Genomic DNA, 22,198 nt, shown 5'->3' on the forward strand with positions numbered 1-22,198 from the left:
ATAATGCTTGAGTTAGTTTCTTCATCAGTAAAATGGAGTTAACAACTAATTCTCAGAGGTGCAAACATTATATATATATATATTTGAAAGCATTCTGTGTACATAAAATGTTACGTAAATGTAAGTCATTAATAATGATGGGTCCAAATACACTGCTCTCTCATATCAGCTTCCCTGATTTTCCATCAAAATTTTATACATAATATGACTGATTTGCTTCTTAGGAAAAAAATTCAATGAGAAAGGAAAAATTTTCAATTAAGGGTTTTCGAGACTCTTGGCTTACAATAGTTACCAATACGAATCGCCAAATTAGGAGTTTGGAGAATTTGTTGTGAAAGAAGAGATTTTATAAAGTAGAAAATTCTCTCAAGTTAGCACTTCTTAAACTAGATGAGTGGCTCTTCCACTGTATTTATCATCTTTATTAAAAAGATTGACCCTCTTGCCCAAACCAGAAATCTGGGAACCCCATTGATCACATCCCCTTCACCCCTGACTTTCAGCTCTCACTGTCCTCTGTGCCTGAAACAGCTTAACCTTGAGCCCAAAGCCTGTTTCCACCTTGGAAACTCTCCTGCTTAAACTCTCATTCCTAAAATCAGTGTCATCCCCTCTTTCTCCATCATGGAACTATTTTAATCTGCTTCCACTGTTCACTGAGTCTCTTCTTTAAAAAAAAAAAATTACATTTTCTTCTACTTCCTGAAGAAATAAATCTTTTAAAAATATAATGCATTTTTTTTTCACAGATGAAATTGGGAAATAGAGAGTATAGGAAGGAATAACTACGATTATTTCATCAGAGAAAGCATTGTTAGATTTTATGAATGGTGTCTATTTCCCCATGTTATGGGTCATTATTAAACACTAGTTGAATGAATTGAATAAATATCTGCATATCATCTCATTTCCTAATGAGCTGTTCATTTCTGACATGACAGTTTCACTCTCCAAGGACTCTTGCACTCTCACAATGTTCTTTTTTTATAGTATCCTCTTCTTGTTTCAACATTAAAGCACCTTATCTCTCCAAATTTAATAAGTTTTTCTCTAAGTTCTCACTGTGAGTTTCTGTTCTCTTCCAATTTGGAGGTATAGGAAGGTCTTGATCTTTCAGACATTTACAGCTCTCCTATAAATGTCTAGGGAGCCTTGGTTATCTTCTCATATTTAAGAGGGAAAGGTTGAGCAGCTGACTAGAAACTGAGCACACAGAAGTCTGTTAAATGCCAATGTCAGTATTTTAGACTTATTTCCTTTGAGTTGGTTCAAGTCCCTAGAGAGGGTGAAGGCCAAGTTCTGGGAACTGACTGTGAGAAGACAACTGGAAAAATCTCTGCATTAACCTAAGCATTAATCTAAGAACTCGCTCTCCCTGTTTTCAATGTGGGGCCCCCATCCCCAAATGTGCCTGATACATTTCCAGTCCAAAGACCCCTCTGTTTTTCCTCTCCAGATAACAAACCTCCAGTTTTCTTCTCAGATCAGGAGCATCAATCCCTTTGCTGCATTCTGATGGGAAGGAACTAGGGAATCTACTTACTTTCTTTTTTTTAACCTTTTATTGTGTATTGAAGTATAGTTGATTAACAATGTTGTGATAGTTTCAGGTGGGAAATCTACTTAGTTCATAAACTTTCAGTCAGTCATCCTGAGTTCAGTACCATCTTCACCCTCCATCTAGTGGCGTGAATTCTAGGGCCCTGTGGGGACTCTGCCGTGTAAATTAGTTTGCTTCTTTGCTCTCCCATCCCTGCCCCGTCCGCACCCCACAGCTGGCTAACTCAGCTTTCTCATGCCTGCCAAGTCTGTTACTACAAGCCCATCTGCCTCCCAGCTTTCAGAACACTGTGGCCTTTGGCTCCTATACCGTTCCATTTGTCTTCACGAGTTTAGGCCCAATTCATTTACGGGCAGTTTAGCTGGGTATTGGAAGGTATATACCTTCAATCCGCCACCTTTATCCAGAACTCTGCATTTAGCTCTTACACTTTTGTTGTATAGCACCTTCTTATGCTATATCATCCATGACATGGTGTAACAATTATATTTTTTCTCATTTCTACATTTTTCTCATCTGACTCTTGGTTCCTTGAGAACAGAGACCCAGTTTTTCATCTCTGTGTGTCCAAAGAATATGGCCGAGCATCTGGCACACAGTGAATGTCCATGAAACGTTTAAGCGGATGGTTGAAGTTTTCATGTCTGTCAATGCCCACCCCTGAGTCCACATGTATAGTAAGAGGATGATATATCTTCTCCCCGGGGAGGTACCCTCTGGGTCTTGGGACATTCCTGCAGGCCCTGTGCTCCTCTACTGAACAGCATGACAGCACTGAGAGCAGAGGGAACACTGGCCAAAACCCAGGAGACCCCAGTTTCCACCAGGGACTGTGCATCACCGAGGCAGGATCTCCCCGTCCTAGAGTGGGGTTTCAGGACACAGGGAGGCAGTAGAGCAAAGGAGTGAAGGGAACACACTCCCAAGCCCGGCTTCCTAGCCCCTATCCCAGCTCCATTTCCTTTAAACAGTGTGATCTGAGGCAAGCGATTCAATCTCCTCAGGCCTTAGATTTTTTCATGTGAAAAACAGAGGTAACAGAATCTGTCTTTATAGAGATGTTATAAGACTAGGAACAGTGTCTGACATGCAGTAAATAAGTAATAAGTAAAGGGCTTTACAAATTTTAGTTATATCTTCTGCTACCTTTAAGCTGAAAATCAACATCCCCAGTATAGTGCAAGGAGGTTTCCAAAATCCAGAACGATACACTTCTTTGCAGCAATGATCTGCCCAAGGTTGCAGCCGAGGCAGAGGCAATGTGGGCCCACATTTAAGTCTGAGCTCGATCTGTCTGATGAGTGGTTCAGGATTTCAAACTACCACTTCAATCCCCTTTCATCTGGATGGGGGACATGGGGGGCTTCCAGAGGAGCAGGACTGAATCTGCATTCTTTATATTAAATTTCAGGACAATCTTAGCAGAAATCAGAAAAATAACTTGGACAACCTCTACAAGTCTCTAACAACTCTCAGATTCTAAGATCTGTGAAATGAGGACCAAAATGTATGTATAGGTATATTTCCTGAGACATTTTGAAGAAGACAGTTACAAAGCACTTTTGAGGTGTTAACAAAAAAAAGAGGTGCCATGAGCGAACAATATTAATAGAGTTGTGGGCTACAGAGAACAACTTTTCACACTCATCCTGCGTGTGTGATATATATCACTCTCCCCAGAATAACTAGGGCTATTTTTACAAGAGGACTGCATTGTAAGCTCACTGTTAACTAGGTCGGCCACTACCCTTCTTCTTGTCTTTCTCAGACTTGCATTTTCCAACCTAAGATACTCATTCTTATATAGCTAGATCTCTCCCAAAGACACAATTTTAATTTGCTCTGGGTTATTCTGAAGCCCACGCTGATCTGATTGTGAGACATCTACATTCGGCATTTATTCAGTTGCTAACTCAGGTCTGACTCTTTGCAATCCCATGCACAGCAGCACACCAGGCTTCCCTGTCCTTCACTATCTCCCAGAGTTTGCTCAAACTCATGTCCATTGAGTCGGTCCAATGGACCAACCCAACCATCTCATCCTCTGTCATCCCCTTCTCCTCCTGCCCTCAATCTTTCCCAGCATCAGGGTCTTTTCCAATTAATTGGCTCTTCACATCAGGTGGCCAAAGTACTGGAACTTCAGCTTCAGCATCAATATTCAGGGTTGATTTTCTTTACGATTGACTTGTTTGATCTCCTTGATATCCAAGGGACTCCCAAGAGTCTTCAGCACCATGGTGTGAAAGTAGCAATTCTTTGATGCTCAGCCTTCTTTATGGTCTAACACTCACATCTGTACATGACTACTGGAAAAACCATGGCTTTGACTACACAGACTTTTACCAAATGTTGAATGTAAAATGAAACTCAAATCAAGGAAGATCCTGGATAAGACTTGCCTAGGATGCTGCTGACCTCACCTTCCTGATCTGATCATTAATACATGCACAAGCTCCTCCTCTTTCTCAGTTTCCTGGGAGCCAATCCTGGCACAGGTGAAATATGTCCCAGGTATGGGAAACTGATTGCAAAATGATCAAATCTTTTCTCTTTCTTGTAGTGTTTTCCTCTGCACTGTGACAACCCTACGGCTCCCTTCACTAGGAAGCAGAGTCTGGGTTGGGCCTACGACTGGCTTTGACCTATCAAACATGGTAGTGAAATTGTGCCCATTCTAAGCCTTGACTTCAAGAGACTTTGCACACTCCTACTTGCTATCTTGGGATCTCTGTCTCCTCCCTGTGGACAAATGGCTGGCCTTCTGGAGAAAGAGAGCCCATAGTGACCAGAGCCACGTCCGCCCGGCTGCCCACAGATATGACAGAGCCCAGCAAGATGAGCACACTCAACCTGCAGCTGACCACTGACATGGGAAAGAGCCCAGTCAGGCCACCTAGACTGCCACCCTGAACAATAAGGAGCTAAGCAAAATGACTGTTGTTTTTAGCCACTACCCTTTGGGATGGTTTGTCACAAGGCATTACTGAAGTAATAGATAACTGATACACCACAGGAGTTGAAGATATCAGTGTACAATCATTTTACTTGGCTACTGCATTCTCCCTCCTACTTCTGAGCAATACACTAGTAGTAAGCAAGCATAACTCTTCTCGGTCTCATCTATAAGCTTTAAGGTAGGGTTGGCAGTTTTATGAAACTAGTATTTGAGGGTGGTTTTCATGACATCACTCTGATAATGTTGACAGAACACTGACTACACGCCAAGCAGCAATCTCTAAGAGTTACAGATGTATCAACCCCTTAAGATGCATGACAACCCGATGTGGGAGGGATTATTATCATCTTCCATTCTATAAATGAGGAAACTGAGGTTCAGCCAAATTAAATATGTTTCCAAGATCTCACAGTTCAAGTAGCTGGGAGCTAGAATTCACACCCAGGCACTGAGTGTGCCCTTAACAGTTATGCCTCCTGCTTGCTTCCCTGAAGCACGTTCCAATAGAGTGTGAGTGTATGTGTGTGTAAGAGTGTGTGTGTGTAAGAGTGTGTTGTGTGTGTGTGCACATGCATACACAAACACAGAGATCAGAGATGAGTGTGGATGTAGCTAGCCTTACCCGAGCCTGATGCAGAAGCATAGTCATCATCGTCAATAGGATATACTCCTGAAGCTTCTTCAATGGAGCTGTTGTCGAGGTACATGTCTTTATCAGATGTCAGCTCTGCCCGCTGAGAAAGGAGAGAGAGGGGGTTCAGGATGGTGAGAAATTAGGAAAGAGTTTATTCATTCATCTCACTGTTCAGGCTTATACCTCAGTGACTACCTGTCCCTCTCTCCTGTTCCTTTAAACTGATTTTTGTCCCTACCTTTCCTCGGCACACCCTGACAAGTCACATGACGTCAAGGGCTGACCACAGACAATGCTCCTGAGGGAAACCTAACCCGGTGGATCCTCAGAAGATGCCTCAGAAGCACCTATCACGGGCTTATTTCCTCACTTCCTACTAAAGCTGTCTGAGTGCCAGTGGCCCCAGTGCTAGCTGGAGCCATCTGCTTTCCCAAAGTCACCGTGAGGCTCCTTGACTGGAAAAGCTGCAAGACAGTCAACTCATTTAAGACTTCCTTGGGGATGCATTAGGGTGCTTGGGAAAAATCATCTCCCAGGGATGTGTCAAGGTCCCTTAGACATTTACAGGCCTGGCCACACTCAGAGAGGCACCAGTATGGCCAGGAGCTCTCGGGGGCCGTGCAGAGGCCAGCACCACACCCCGCCAGGAGCAGGGCCTGCGAGGCTGTGGACCAGGGCAAGCCCACCGCGAGCCGCATCTGGGGCCCACAGGCTTAGTGGAGCCTTAATGACAAATGCAGATAAACCCACAGGAGCACATTCTTTTTATATTCCTGGCACTGGGTAACAGCAAATCACACACTGAATAGGGAAAGGGATCATTCGCTAAGTTGACCAGTTCCACAGCTTCTTAGCTCTTCAGTAAGAGTTTTAGTATTAAAATTCAATCTAATCCTGTTAAGAGAGTCATTTGCATGAAGTGGAGGCTGAGTAGATGTATAATTTTTCTTAAATGGTTTCAGTAAATTGATATTTTACCACCAGTATCTCATGACAGCCCAGAAACAAATACAGCAGCCTGTAAGCCTCTAAAAACCCCTCGTGTTTGGGAAAAGGCAGCACTCATTATTGTCCTATATTTTAAAAATCAAATGGAATGTTTGTTTTTAACAGGAATGACAAAAAAATGTTTCCCTCATTACAGTGGCTTTCATCAGATTTCCTTTTATTGATAAAATAAAGCCTTCTTCTGCTCCAGCAGTCACTGGACTGGAACCTTCCACGGAGGACGCCGGGGCCACCCCATCACAGCACCACTTTCTTCTCTCGGGTTTTGACAGCTGATTGTAGAGACGGAAGTATCCTAAACCCAAGCTGGTGTCCTAAACCCAAGCTGGTGTCCTAAACCCAAGCCGGTGTCCTCCAGGCCTCAGTGACGACTACCGTGAAGGTATGGATGCCTGCTTTGCTCAAGCGGCCACATCGGCACGTTCTGAGAACTGACACCTTAATGAGGCCCTGGTTTCCCAGTAGCCTGGCCGGCAGGCACTGAATGACCACCCTGAGACAAGAGTGTGCTTGAATTTTCCTAGAACAGTCAGAGCTTAACTCTGCCCTCTGAGGCCATGCTTCATGATAGCAGTCTCCAAGGCTTTCACCAGTCCAGGCTGGGCTTCCCAAAGCTCGTGAACCTACAGTATCAGGAGCCGTGGGTTCCACAGCCCCACCATCGGCGTCACTGACCCTGGCAGTCTCTTAGCTCCTACAAGGGCAAGGACTGTGCTTCATACGTCCTCAGTTCACCCCACCCCCCACAATCACACCATCTGGGGGGCAGCAAGTGCTCAGCAAACAGCGCTTGGGCCGTTTGCTGTCCTGTGTGTATTAAACTTTGTCCTATGAACTCCACTGGCAGAGCCCTCTCATTCTTTCTCTCAAGTCCAGTCTACAAAACAGGCTCTGTTTTTTCAGACCTTCCACGTCCCCTTGTTAGAAACTACTATTTTAGATTTTTAGCCTGTGAACAATTGAAGACAAAGGCTCGGTGTTATTGTCTGGTGTGCATTGTCCTGTGGCCCCTCAGCAGAGCACACTTGGAGAAGGCAGGGCCTCAATGACCTAAGCTCTCTGGCCCTCTCGGAAGGCATGGGGATTCAATAAATATTTGCTGACTGAGATTACCTAAAACAAACTGGCCTTTGACTCAGGCTTCAGAGTTAACACATGTCACGAGTCCTGGGGGACTCCTACAGTTGATATCTTTCCATCCGAAGCCTCGGAGACCATCAGTCCCAAACTGTACACATGGACAGGGACCTATTTGCGCAACCTTGAACTTAAAAGCAGAAACCTGTTTGCCTTTTCTCAACACTGAATGATTTTTTCCTCTTGGCTCTGTCAAAGAAGTTGGAGGTGGCACGGGCCATGTGAAATATTTAATCCCTACTTGTAAACTGCAAGTCTATTCATTAGGTGACCCAGTTGCTAGACGGGCACGTCTGTCACACGCACAGGCAGATGGGCCAAAACACGTCTCCCAGAGGACTGTGGCCACCTCACGACTCAACCACACAGGCTGGCTTGACAAGCAACTCACTTCTCTATGACAACCAGCTCCTTAGGAGGAGGCTGTGGGACCTGAACTGCTACAAGACTTGGGCTCAGGACACACCTAAAGAAGCTGGCAGCCCCTCAGCCCCTCAGGCTCTGCGAGGCTCCAGGGCAGTCCTGGGGCTGATGGGATGTTTAATGTGCTCGAGGGCAGCTAAAAGGATTTGTTCCTCCATTGTCTGATGTGGTACCAATAATTATGACATCACACTAAAAGTTATCTCCTCCTCTGACATCAGGGGCACCAAGCACCTAAGAGGAATTGCCAATATCTGTCCTTCCATAGAGAGCTTCACTGGTGGCTCAGCAGTAAAAAAAATCCAATGCAGGAGTCGCAGGAGCTGCACATTTGATCCCTGGGTTGAGAAGATCCCCTGGAGGAGGGCGTGGCAACCCACTCCAGTATTCTTGCCTGGAGAATCCCATGGACAGAGATGGGTACATGGACTGGTGGGTACAGTCCATAGGGTTCCAAAGAGTCAGATACAACTAAAGCAGCTTAGCATATGCGCGTGCGCACACACACAAACACACATACACACACACACAACCTTCCATAGTCTGATCTCATATAAGCAGGCTTCTTTTCCCACGGTAGCAGATAACGCTCAAAGAAAACCTCCACTGTCTTTTCCTCTTAACAAAAAATTCTTTGCAAACATGACAATTCCTTTGGTGAAGACTCCACACTCTGTGCAGAAAGGATTGCTGCAGTTAACATGCCCAGAAAGGGAAATGAATTCTGCACTCACATCCCCTGGGGGCAAGACACGCATCTTTCCAAAAGCCAAGAAAAGGGGTGACTCAAGACTATGGCTTCTACACCAGCCAACTGTGATTTGCCTCACTAAGCAGAAAACCCCAAGACACACGGAACATTCTTGCATTCGATGAGACAGAGCCCCTGGATGAAGGAAACCAATGGGGAGGAAATGTGCAGAGGCCCAGCTCGATGGCAGGACTTCCTATCGAATTTGTCTCACTGGGGACTGGCCGTGACCGAGGGGCAGCGTCAATACTGTTGGCTAACAGGGCTCAGAGTACAAGCTGGAAGAAAACCAAAGCTGGTCTTTCAGACCCTTCTCCCCTCAGCTGACTCGAGACATGCTGTGGGAGAGCAGAGGGAAGATGTGGAAAGCACCGAGGTACAATGAAGAGGAAAAGCAACCGCAGGACACAACGGAGGTTCAGCCATGGAAACCGAGCCCCGAGTAACCTCCACAGAGGAGGTAATGCCTGAAGGCTGGTAAAATCTGCCTTTGTCTCCCAACTCTATCGCTTCCTCCCTGCCCTTCAAACTGCAGCAACCGTGCCATGCTGGGCCTGGACCGTTACAAAGGCTTCCTTCCTCAGCCACCCCTCAGGGCTTTGTCTTTGAATCCATCATCTGCCAAGGAACCATTCTTAAACATGACCACATTGCTCCCCTGCTAATATAAAAAACCCTTTCTTGGCTCCCTATCTTCCACTGGATTAAAATAAAAACTCCTTGGCCTTGAAAGACATTCTTCCACTACACAACCTCACCTGCATTTCCAGTCAGTTACTGCCACTTCCTCCACCCAAACCCCAGGTTCCATGACACACACACACACACACACACACACAAATCAAAGACAACAAAAAATCTCCACTCAGACCTGGTGACATCCATTTACTTTATACAAAACCTCTAAGAGGAAATAAACTCCTCCAAGGTCAGAAAATTGAGGGGCTCGTGTATTTGAAGATGATGAAAACCAATATTCTGACAAAACAGTTCAGCCCAAACATATATGATGTCTGTAATAAAAATGAACAGAGAAAATGCTGATTTGGTGCATAGAAGACCCCAAGTGCACTAATCTCAAAATAAGAAATATCACGAATCTTCCCATTGTCTCAGCAAAGAAAATGTGTGAGATGGCAACTGAATAAATCTACTTGCTGGTTTTTTTAATTATGAGGTAAAGCTTACATCCGGCAAATCTCATGTTTCCAACTGCTGGGGTGGAAATCTGTTATTTAGAAATCCGAGGTCTTCCTTAAAAGATACACTGCTTTATATACTAGATGGATGTCCTCTAAATCGTGCAACCAATAAACAGTGGTCAAGATAATTAAAGCTCAAAGCAGTAGGTGTTAAATTCACCTTATGGTGGAAACTGGGGCTTCCCTGGTGGCTCAGTGGTAAAGAATCCACCTGCAATGCAGGAGCTGCAGGAGACGTGAGTTGGATCCCTGGTTTGAGAAGATCCCCTGGAGGAGGGCATGGCAACCCACTCCAGTATTCTTGCCTGGAGAATCCCATGGACAGAGGAGCCAGGCGGGCTACAGTGCATAGGGTTGCAAAGAGTTGGACACAACTGCAGTGATTTAGCTTGCACGCACACATGGTGGAAACTTAGGCTGATAGCAAAGTCAGAAAGTAGAAAGCCTATTTATGGATACCACCACCCCAAACCCAAACTTCAGAAAATTAGCCTTCAGACTTAAAAGTTAAATGTTTGTGTGGCCTGTTATGACACTCTGAATCACCTCATAGAAAACAAGCACCTGGATGATGTTTCTTAGTTTTAGCATAAAGGCACATTCAGTCCTGACTTGGCCTCAAAGACTCAAATGCTTATTTATTTTCATGGTGATTACAAAGCACGACACTGGCTGTAACTCTAGCTTATTTTTCCAGAGATGACTTAATAACCTATTTTATTACTAGTTGAACACACACTGTAAATGAAATAATAATTAAAATTTTCTCCTACATAGTCCCACAGGGATGATATACTTGCCCTTAAGATGATCTTGCCAACTCTGGCTTAGGTAGAGCCCATGGGAACATATAATCTTAGAGCTTGACTGGACATTATAGGCATCCAGATGACCTATTTCTTTCAAAAGTGAAGACACAGAACACCACAGTGATAAAGTCACTTAAAAATCATCCAGTCTAGTTGGTGGTCAAACTGGAGCCCAAAACATTTGCCACCTAAATTCTGGGCTCTTGCTATTGAACTATAATGCCCCACAACACGAAGCTATCAGAGCTAGTCAGCCTGGGGTTCAAAAGGATTAACTGTAGCTAACTGCTAAGTGTTTATTATGTGCCAGGCATTCTGTGTTAAGTGTTTTATAAGCACTGGCAAATCTAATCATCTCAACAATCTCCACTACAGACCAAGGAACTGAGGCTTGTCCAAAGACAGACAGCTCAGAAGTGGAGAATAAGGATTCATGTCCAAGTCAGGGCGTCAAAGTGTGTGCTCACTGAGAGTGTTGGCCTTGCTGGGCCTGCCCACTACCCACCCCTCACCACCCTGCCTTGTAATTCACACGTAATCATAATAAAGGCCCTGAGAAGAACTGTAATACAAGAGTCTTGTTGAACTCTGCTTGATCCAACACTTTCAAACTTTGGCCATGGAAATTCTCCCCACATGCCCTGAAAATCTATTTCACATCTTTCAGAACTAGTGTTTTTGGCATTATAGACGGGGAAAAGTCTGTGTGAAGAGTTAGAATTCTAGCTTAACAATTTGTTCTCTGCCTAACATCCTGTACACTGCCCCTGTGAAGGATGCCAACTGTCACTCATTCATTTTTAGTAACATCTTCATCTCTGTTAGGTGTCCCACCCAAATCAAAGATGTAATGGAAGAAAAGAAACCTATGTTTACTGTTGGGAAGCATACTGTGGTCCCTGAACATGTGTGAGATATGACTGCATTATATATTTACAGGCAAGTGCTACTGTATTTACCAAGCACTTATTCTAAGGACTTGTTTACATAAAATGCTCTGCTGTCTAACAATGGCTTAGACTTACTCTACTATCGTAACTCATACAAAAGCTGTCACACATGAAAGCAGATTCTTAAATTCCTACTTAAGAAATCCTTAAGAAAGGTCTTTAAGCTCAGACCTGCTTCAAACACCTACGCTGGTCCTTAATTACATAAAAAGCTAGCCTCTAACTTTAAGAAACATGCATTTTTATCAGCATGCATTTCTATTAAGTGGGAATTTAGTATAAATTATTTACTTGTGTCTATTAGGAAAATAAACCCAATTCTGGACAGAAAAATATCAGGTTTATGAAGGCAGAATCACATTTGGGTGTGAAGTATGAAGCAAAAAGATGACTGGGCTGCTCATAAAAATGTCACATCAAAAAATAAACTCTAAGAGAGTCAAATCATCAGCGACTGTGAAAGAATACAACTAGTTCCATGAACCTTTTGAAACAAACCAAAGCATGGGAGATGACAGAATTCCTACAAGTAACTACTTACAATCCTGCAGGTCTGAACCACTCATTCAGAATTTACTAGTCATGGCAGATTTTCCTGTTGAATGCGATAATCTTACCCCACCCCTTAGAATGTACATTACTTGGAGAGGCTGAGGAACCAGGAGCAGGTCTGGTGTTTTCTGTATCTCCTACTGCTTTAGAGCCAGCATATGGGTAAAGGTTCAACAAATAGGAGAGGTCGCATTTTTCTGAAAGGCTGAAAGCAAGCTTAAAGCCACTGGGTGAAAGAAAATCACCACATATTTGAAACAAGTTACCTGGTTAAAACACATCGGGGAAAACTCAATCCATGAACTCTTACAAGGTCTCCTTATGAAAGGGGGAATCTGGAATTTAGCCTTATATTGTGAGGAGGACTAACAGAAAGATAAGGATGACTTGAGAAGAATTCGCCAACTCTTTAAGAATACCTCCAAGGAGCCGGGCACAACACTAGTCTCTGGAGTACATCGGAATGGCTCAAAAGTGTTTCAAAAAGTAACACTGAGTTAGTGTACTTCACAGTCGAAATTTTCTTCTTTGTTTAAAAAAAGAACAGAATGTGGGTCAAAGCATTTCGATTTTCTAGCCAACAATGCACAAACAAAATCTTTCTCTAATAAAATGCTCAGCCCAACAATCAGCATGTTAAGAAAAAGAATAGCAAAAGAATCTGACCAAAGGATTTCTTGGCTCATCTCAATGTATATTAATGATTCAACAGAATCCATATCATTGTCACAAAAGATGTCTCACCATAGGTACGTTGGAGAAGCTGCTTCAACATTATTTTTCTTCCTATAGGGTTTGTCTATTGAGTCTACAGTATGGTCCTGGCTCAGTAAATGGTTTGGTGGGTAAATTTAAACCAATATCTCAAACAGGAGGACCCAGAAGGCCCTGCATGCTTATTTAACTGAAGGATGCAATTCTCCTCTGCATCCCCGCCCCCACCCCCAAGCATTACAACATAGAACAGGCAGGATTCAGGGCGTCGGTCCCATTTCTCTTTAAACTATGCCTTGGTAACAACAAACGGCCCTGATTACAGACACTTCCTTGCCAATATGCAAGAATCTGCTCCCTTGCCAATAATCGTATCACAGCCATATCACTCTACAAAGCCCCCTGTTGCACAGCCCTCAGTCTCTATAGGCCACCGTCTCACGAAGAAAAGCCATCGCCTAAACTGAGCTGAAAGAAATCTAAGCCTTGCACCTGAATTCTTGACATACTTTATGCTTTGTCACCTAGAGAAAATTACAGGGTCAACTAACTAAATGCAAAATCTCTCACCTGGAGAGCGTTTTCACTTTATGTCCTTTTGTAAATTTTGAGTTTTGGAATATCTATATTGTGAAATTCAATTTAATTTTCTTCCCAGGATTCAGTTCAGTTCAGTAGCTCAGTCATGTCCAACTCTTTGCGACCCCATGGACTGCAGCTCGCCAGGCCTCCCTGTCCATAACCAACTCCCGGAGTTCACTCAAACTCATGTCCATTGAGTCAGTGATATCATCCAACCATCTCATCCTCTGTCGTCCCCTTCTTCTCCTGCCTTCAATCTTTCCCAGCATCAGGGTCTTTTCAAATGTAAACACAACCAGTCTTCCTCTTCAGGGACATGGACGTGAAAAAGGAGGTGGGGGTGAGGGGTGGGCAGTGGGGGACAAGAGCAGAACACACCACCACGTTGCACTTCTCTTTGTGATAAAGGGTTTGCATTCTTGGTCCAAAGAGAGAAGGGAAGTTACCTGGGTCTTGAATTAAATTTGTCGGCACCAAAACTAGGGATCTTACAGAGCAATGGATATTAAAGCAATGCCTGGGCCGTGTGGGGAGGGGGGTTATGTTGAATATGCATGACACACAAAAGGAAAATGTTCATGACTTACAGATGTGCTCTGAGTGGCGCTTTCTTCCTTTTTTGGAATATCAAGCAGAGGGAAGAGAGAGGTTTGCTGCCATGTTATTATAAGCACTGCTGCCTCTCTCCCTCCTGAACTAAAATATTCTAGTATTTATTTTGCCATCCATATGACCACAGTTTAGACTAGAGTAAAAATAGAAGCCATGTGGGCCTAACCTGAAAAGTCCCAAGGGCTGGAGAGGGTCAGGATTAATATATTCTAACTGAAGTAACCAGATTCTGTTTCCTGGTGGCGTTTGGCAGGAGAGGTGGGGGAAAAAGAGATTTGGAGTGTATTTCTCATTCAGAAGTGTTTTGTAAAAACTACCATAATGGAACAGACTCCAAGTCAAGCACAGGAAGCCAAAAGGCTCTGGTTTAGATTTAATAATTCACTCTAAAGGCTTTTCAACTGCTACAATTTTAAGCCCCGAGGCATAGCCACATATATTCTCTACACGATACAGGAGCTGACAGAGTGCCCCAGGATGCCTATGGGACAGGAAAATGGGAAAGACCTCAGGTCCAAAGGGTAGACCACACCCTGCCAGGCTCCAGTTAATGCTGGAGAATAAACTTACTCTCAAGAGATGAGGGGCAGTTGGTGGATGGAATTTCCAACTGAGCCTATTTCAGGTCTAAGCTAGCACTGAGATTGAACACTGATACGGACACTTTCCTTCAGGCCTGTAAAGAGGAGTTCTGTGTGAAAGATGCCAACTTACAGAAATGGGCATGAGCCCTTTGGGAAGCACATTGGCAATGTGTTTTAAGAAGATATAAAATCTTTTCTACCATCTGATCAGATATTTCTACTCTCAGGAATTATCCTAAGGAAATATTCTAAAAAGAAGGCGAGGTGGAATGTTTACTTCTGAATTAAGGCAAAACCACTGAGACAATGTAAATACACCTACAAAAGGATAGCTATGTCAATTATGTCTCATACATTAATTTTCTCAACATAGCCATTAAAAATCATATTCCACAGAACAATGAGGAAGAATGTTTGGACAACACACTGTATTTAAAAAGTATATATTGCTTTAATATTTTCTAATATTACAACTCTCAAAATCTCAAATCAATAGAAAAATGAAGAGTTAATTGGTGAGGCTGGTGGCTTGTGAATGATCTTGTTCCTAATTACTGTTATATTTTCCCAACATACATACGCTGCTAAAGCCACAAACAATGGAAATGGCCAGGAACCAGCTTCCAAACATCAACAGTACTTTAAACAGCTAATATATTTAAACAGACAGCTACATACACGTAGAAAGAGCCTAAAGAAAGCGTCATGGAAGTATACACGTCTATAAGTGACAAACATTAAAAAAAAAAAGTGCACACTTCAGGAAAGTGCCCCAGAATCACACCACAGTGCTTTGGTCACTCTTGATCCAGTTTATCTAAAGCCATACAGGCAAGAGGTCTAGCAAAATGGATATTTAATCACAAGATTCTAGGTTCTAAAATGCCCTGGGTCTCATTACCCATCTCATTAGTTACACTTTGCTTCTGGGTTATTTAAAGCAGGGAAGACACTTCACGTCTAGGTGTGGCTGTTGGTGCCCCAGTCAACAATCTTCCTTCCTGTCTAGTCCCCACCTGCAGTGGCCACTATCTGACCTGGAAGCACTGTGCCCCGGACACACTCCAGGGCTGATGTGCCAGTGAGCCCTAAAGATGTTTTGAGTTGCTCCCGGTTTTCAGGGCACATTCTGTTACATTCCCTGATAGCTCAGTTGGTAAAGAATTGGCCTGCAATGCAGGAGACCCCGGTTCAATTCCTGGGTCAGGAAGATCCACTGGAGAAGGGATAGGCTACCCAATTCACTATACTTGGGCTTCCCTGGTGGCTCAGCTGGTAAAGAATCACCTCCAATGCAAGGGACCTGGGTTCGATCCCTGGGTTGGGAAGATCCTGTGAAGGGAAAGGCTACCCACTCCAGAATTCTGGCCTGGAGAATTCCATGGACTGCACGGTCCACGGGGTCGCAAAGAGTCGGAAATGATGGAGCAAGTTTCACTTCACTTCACTCTGTTACATCGATGTTGTCTGTCTGTAAGGAGAGCCTCTTGTTCTCTCTCTCCTTTTGCTGATTCTAGAAAGCCTTGGGTTGCCAAGGTGACTACCTGATCTAGGAGACTTTTTCGATGAAGAAAATGACATGTGACTACTTCCTTACCCTGGAAGACTGAAAATGTGACGGCACTTATCTAAATAAAAGGAACAAAGCTAGACAGAAGGAGATACCTCCAAAGGTGATGAGACCACAGATTTCAAAACTGAAGTCAAACTGTTCTGAAGGGTGGATTTTTAATACCAAGTGCCAAGTCACAGTGGTGGCTCTATTGGGAGCTGAAGCTAATCACATTCTTGATTATCTCCCAGAAAAACATCCTGATTCTGCTCAAGACTCATAGCCTCTGGCCCTGTATTTCTTTTTGTCGTAGAAAGGAATTGTTCCTGATCAAACTCTTCAACCAATTAACAAGGAAGGCCAAGCAGCCTTTAAAGAAATGATTTCCTTAACAAAGGAAGCAGGCAAAGATTTAAAGGTATTAGAGACTGATTACGAAATCCACTGTGGATCCCGTATAAAATTCCACAAGAAATGAAATCTGAGCTCCCAGACAAAAGCACCTGTTTCACAGGGAGTACGTTTATAGTCACGTGACCTGTGCCATCTCTTCTGCGAATGCATTTGAGAAAGCACTCATGTTGGTGTTGTCGAGTGTTGTTTATGAGTTATTTATCTGAAGATAATATTTACAATCTTACCAAAGGAAGAGGAAAGAAGCTGTGTAGACAGCTCAAACTAACATGTGGGGAAAAAACTTCAAAAATCCAAAAGGTAACCTAATCCCCACCACCCAGCGCTGCCTTCTGTCTTTCTGATCAGCATCTACGGAGACATTCCAACATCCTGCTGATGGAATCCTATACTCTTACGATACAAGGGTATGGAAGATGAAGGGAAAAGGGGAGCCTGCAAGATGGTAAAATTACATGCGCAATTAAAAAATAATATTTAAGAAATGCTTTCGAGAATATATTTTTTTGAAAAGAGCCCATCATTATTATTTTGTGCATCCAAGTGAGGCCGATTCATGGTAATTCCCTAGTGATAATTAAAAGTCTCAGTTGGAACACACATTCATAAGCACATTTCATAAGAGAAATAGCACTTCATTTTCTAAAAATACAGGAGATAAAGAAAAGCAAATATCAATCGCTGGGAGTCAAAAACATATCAGATCATCTCAAGGAATTTTTTTCCCCAAGTAAATCCAGTAACAAAGGCTGCTTACCAACTGATTCCATCAGTTCTAAAGCAAGCCATACCAAAGGCCTATGGGGAGATTTAGCACTCATGGGTACTAAATGTAACAATATTTTCTAAAAATTCCCACATTCCCCAGGATTTTGACTTCTTCCCAAATTAATGGGCCACCCTAGGCCTGCAAATGCCTTCTGCACAGCAACCCATGGCAAGGTCTATGCAAAACGCCCCACCTTCTCAGATGACAGCCACCCAGGGCTGCTTGTTACATCTTCATTTCTGAAAGAGCACAGGTCTTCCTGAGAAGTAAAGACTGGGGAGCCCAGCCCACATTCCCAGTCTCTCACTTTGTTCCTGTCACAACCGTTCAAGATGGGACTGGTTTGGGATAGATGTGACTGCTCCAGGCACCCTGCCGCCACGCAGTGCCTCTGCCCACAGAGTGGAGTTTATTATTTAACTGGGACAACAGCACCGGGCAGCCTGATTAGAGCTCACTCCTGGTGCTCGGTGTAAGAGGCCCATGGAAGACGCGTCCACTCCTCACTGGCCTCCAGGCAGCAGTTGGGGGTGTGGAAACTGGGGACTATCTGTTTCTATGCCTCCTTACTTGGCCTGAACATCCCTGCCTTTGGCCAATGCTTTGGAACAGAGACTGACTTTCATCTCTCTTTTCCGGCTGCTTTACACACCACTGGTAGAAAAGTCACTTGCTTCTTGCCTCTCCTGCTTCGGAGGCTGAGGAATTTGGCTGAATGATTGCAGCTGCCACGGTAACCTCTTTGGCACGCACTCCGACACCCCCTCACCTAATAGCCTTTCTCACCGCCTGCCCTGGCTCGCCGTTGCGGCCACAAGCCCTTCAAGTGGTCACACTGCAGCGCAGCCCCCATGGAAACCCGCTTGGAACTGTTCAAGCTCATAGCAAAGAAGGAGGTTTTTAATACAGATTGTTCTTTTTAAATCCTTTACAAAAACAGCTGTAATCAATCGTGCTGGGGGGGCTCTGTATAAAGCTGCCACTCAGAAAGCTCTAATATTGATTCTTTCCCCTTGCATGGCTTTTAAGAAAACAACCCCATGTGAAGAAACCATAATCAATTTCTCAAGACTTTGCTAACATGAAACAGTGTCTGAATTAAAATATACTTTTTAAAATTAACTGAAAACCATAGTAAATATAAGAAATCCATCCATTACCCTGCCTTTTATTCGAGGGCTGATGTGTTCGTTTTTAAAGCAAAGTCAATTGAACAAATGCAATAATTATTAAATACTGATTAAATCTCAGCAACTTTTCTGAGAGTTGTTTAGCAGGTGACACTAGCTGAAAGATTAAAGGGAAATCCATCTTCATTTGAGGTCTGGCATTTCCAGTTCTTCATTTGCAAGATAATATACTATTTTCTCTGTGCCTATTCTTAGAGAAACTATCAATTGTAAGCCTGTGTTTATAGACAGTCATGATTCCAAGTGGTCACATCCTGACTGGACGTCCAAATACCAGAATATTTTAAGCCTTTTCACAGGAATTCTGGTTGATATATTATTCTGTCAAATTTGCCTTTCCACATGAGGCCCCTTAGAAGCCTGAGCATGCCAAAAGGTGAAAAGTCAACATTTAAAGCTGCACTGTGCAAACAGAGCAATTTGGTGCTTTCCGTTGAAAATTCTATTAAAAACCCTCACCAGCATCAACAGCCAATTTCAAGATTAGGCATTAAGGAAAAGCACAATTTCATATAATGTCTGTTATCTGGACTTCAACATAGAAGAAAAAAACCTGAAGACTTCAGTAAAATGCCATACATAAAACGAATACAGAACTGAGATCCAAGCAGACTGACAACCCATAATACTTTGTGTCAGCATGGCACTTACCGTGTGAATGAAATTAGATCTGAGCAAATCCAAGAGCTAGCAAAAAAGAAGGAAAAAAACACACAAGAAAACTGCCATTTGCTTTTGCTCCCAAATAAGAGTAATTTCAATTTCAAGGGAGAGAGCTACAATTTCTGTGGCAAATATGTGATATTCGGTCAAGATTCACATTCCTGGAATTCAAGGACCACAGGATTTTACTCAGGGATGCGTGTACAATTTGCAAGCTTATTAGTTGAGAAGTTTAACTCCCTTTCCACACCCACCCCAACCCCTCAAATTAGAGAAAGCCCCTGCTTTTTCACCAAACTAAATAAGCAAGAACTCAGGGTTCTGTAAAAGTCCTTAACACTAGCTGATCAAGGGCCTAACCCTTTGTCAAGCTGGGCCTCCTGGGGTTGTCACACAAGGAGGATTTCACAGCTTCACTGCCCTGGGCAGCCTTTTTATCCCTAGTAAGTTATTTTAAGCAACTTTGCTCCAGCAGACAAATCTCTGGCCTTCCTCTCTTCCATTGTAAAACTGCTGCAGCACAAAACAGCTAAGCCTTAAAGAGAAACCAGAATTGGCCTGGTCAACTCACTTCAATCCCATCCTTCTATTTGAATGCTCTAGATCAGGGCTGTTCGACAAAACTATCTGTGATGATGACAATGCTCTAGATGTGCTTTGTCCAACGTGGAAGCCGTTAGACACATATAGTTATCAAGCGGTTGAAATATGGCTGGTGCAACAGAGGCACTGAATTTTTTATTTCATTGTTAATCAATTCAAAAGGAAATAGCCACATGTGACTGGTGGCTACTATATGGGACACTGCAATGCTAGGGAGAATTTTTAAACTGTTGTTAGAAGCCTGGGCATATCAAAGTTGTCTGCAGTTAGTTGCTGGGCTAAGCGGCTGTGGGGTTAAATGCTCTATCCTTAAACGATAACTGCACATTAGCAGAAATCAGTTCCTAACACAGAATTGCCTTTTCCATCACAACACTCCCTTTGTACTACACACCTATCAGAAAAAAAGTAAGGATTCAATCTAAGCCATTTAATAACTACTAATTAACCAAATACCTAATATGTGCCAAAAAGTTCTATTATCTGTTTAAGAATAACAGTAATGACTAAAGAAAGTGAATGGATAAACAAAGTGTGATACAGCCAAACAATGGAATAATATTCAGTGATAAGCTAAAATGAGCTAGCAAGCCACTAAAGGACGTGGAGGAAACATATATGCATATTACTAAGTGACAAAAGTCTGTCTGTAAAGGCTACACAGTGTATGATTTAAACTATGACATTCTGGAAGAGCCAAAACTAGAGACAATAAAAAGGTCAGATTTTCAGGGAGAAGGAGGAATGGATGAACAGGTGGAACACAGGGAATTTTTAGGGCAGTGAAACTATCCTGTGGAGAACTGTAATTGTTAATACTTGATATGATGCATTTGTCAAAACCCATAGAATGAGGACTTCCCTGGTGGTCCAGTGGCTAAGACTGCACTCCCAATGCAAGGGATGTGGGTTCAATCCCTGGTCAGGGAACCAAACCCCACATGGAACAACTAAGAGTTCGCAAACCACAACTAAAGATCCTGCATAAGTAAATAAATAAGAATAAATAAGTAAATACATAAGAATAAATAAGTAAATAAATAAGCATTTTTTGAAAACCCATAGGAATATACAACACGAAGTGTGAACCTTCATGCAAACTGTGGACTATAAGTAATGATAATGTATCAATATTGGTTCATTAATTACAACCAATGGGTGCAACAATAAGGGAAATGACGGAGTGCTGGGAGATACATGAACCTACATAGTATCTGTTCAATTATTCTGTACATCTTAAAATGAACTCCCCCAAAATAGACTCTATTAATTATCATGAAATCCAAATTTCTGGAGAATTCTTGCCCATATATCTCTCCTGAGCTATGCTCCCTTCCAGAATAACAACACACGTTTTTGGCAAACCAGCACACACAAGATGGTTCCTAGGTGCTAAAAATGGGTGTACACGGCTGCATCGAAGCAACGGCAGATACAATTAGCTACATGAAGAAAATGAGACCTTCTGGACTTCTAGGAGTGATGAGTGGTCCATTCACAGCAGTGATGGGTGTCTGCATTCATGCTTATTAATTCACTGTTGCCTCCACTGCTGCATGAAGCAAGTAAGGAAATAGACAGGTAAATGCAATCTTCTCCTGGAGAAATGTCTACACGACTGCAACATTGTTCTGTCCCCTGAGCCATCACAATCACCCAGAGGGTCTCTGACGCACTAATAAACTACAGGAAATAAAAACTCTTGTATAGCCTGGTTTTGAAAAAAATTATAAAAGACATTCTTAGGACAACTGGGGAAATTTGAATGTGGACTGGATATTAGAAGATAGTATGGACCTAGAATTAACTCTCTTGGGTAAGACTGTTTTCATATAAAATACTGTCCTTACTCACAGGGAGTGCATACTGAAGTACTCATGGATGAAATATCCTGATGGATAAATTTTACTATCAATAGCATAACCCTCCAAAATCTACATATAAATAAAGCAAATATGACTTCCAATTACTGAATTCAGGTGGAGGACAGTCTTTCAACTTTTATGTATATTTAAGAATTTTCATAATTAAAAAGTTTTGGGGTAATGGGGGAGACAATTCCAGCCGAAAACATTTCATATGACACTGAGGCTGATCATAACGTAAACAGTTCATCACTAATGGGTCAAGAAAGGGATGTTTTCCTAACCGGAAGGAAGAGTGGATTGAACTTCACTGAAAAGTACAACAGCCTGTGTTAAGCTGCTTCAACTAACTGGATCCACAAAGGGCCACATGGGAAGAGGGGAGGTGATCAGATAAATCTTCCAGAAGAAAAGAAGGTCGTGAATTTGAGAGATAAACTACAGACCTAAAGAATTTCCACCTCTGAAGACAGAAGGGAAAGACATGGGGATAAGAGAGGCATCTTCAGAATAAGGGGGGGGGAATACACCTTAGATTGGAACTCCCTTATCAGAGCCAGGTGTGCAGATAAACTCTTAGGTGTCCTTTCTTTGGACAAACAAGTATCCAACACACAAAGACAGGAGCAGGGCATTTTCATACACGGGATGGGGGGCTTCA

General features: G+C 42.9%; 1 protein-coding gene across 2 annotated transcripts in view; it reads right to left on the reverse strand.

Annotated features, from left to right (window-relative positions):
- The window catches only part of SDC2 (syndecan 2), a 122,168-nt gene that overhangs the window by 14,189 nt on the left and 85,781 nt on the right, over window positions 1-22,198 (reverse strand). For both annotated transcript variants that reach the window (XM_069600570.1, XM_069600571.1), the window contains one exon: window positions 5,146-5,257. In XM_069600570.1, the coding sequence (XP_069456671.1) occupies window positions 5,146-5,257 (112 nt within the window). The remainder of the gene's footprint in view (window positions 1-5,145; window positions 5,258-22,198) is intronic.

The sequence above is a fragment of the Ovis canadensis genome, chromosome 9 (genome assembly GCF_042477335.2).
Source record: "Ovis canadensis isolate MfBH-ARS-UI-01 breed Bighorn chromosome 9, ARS-UI_OviCan_v2, whole genome shotgun sequence".
Lineage (NCBI taxonomy): Eukaryota > Metazoa > Chordata > Mammalia > Artiodactyla > Bovidae > Ovis > Ovis canadensis.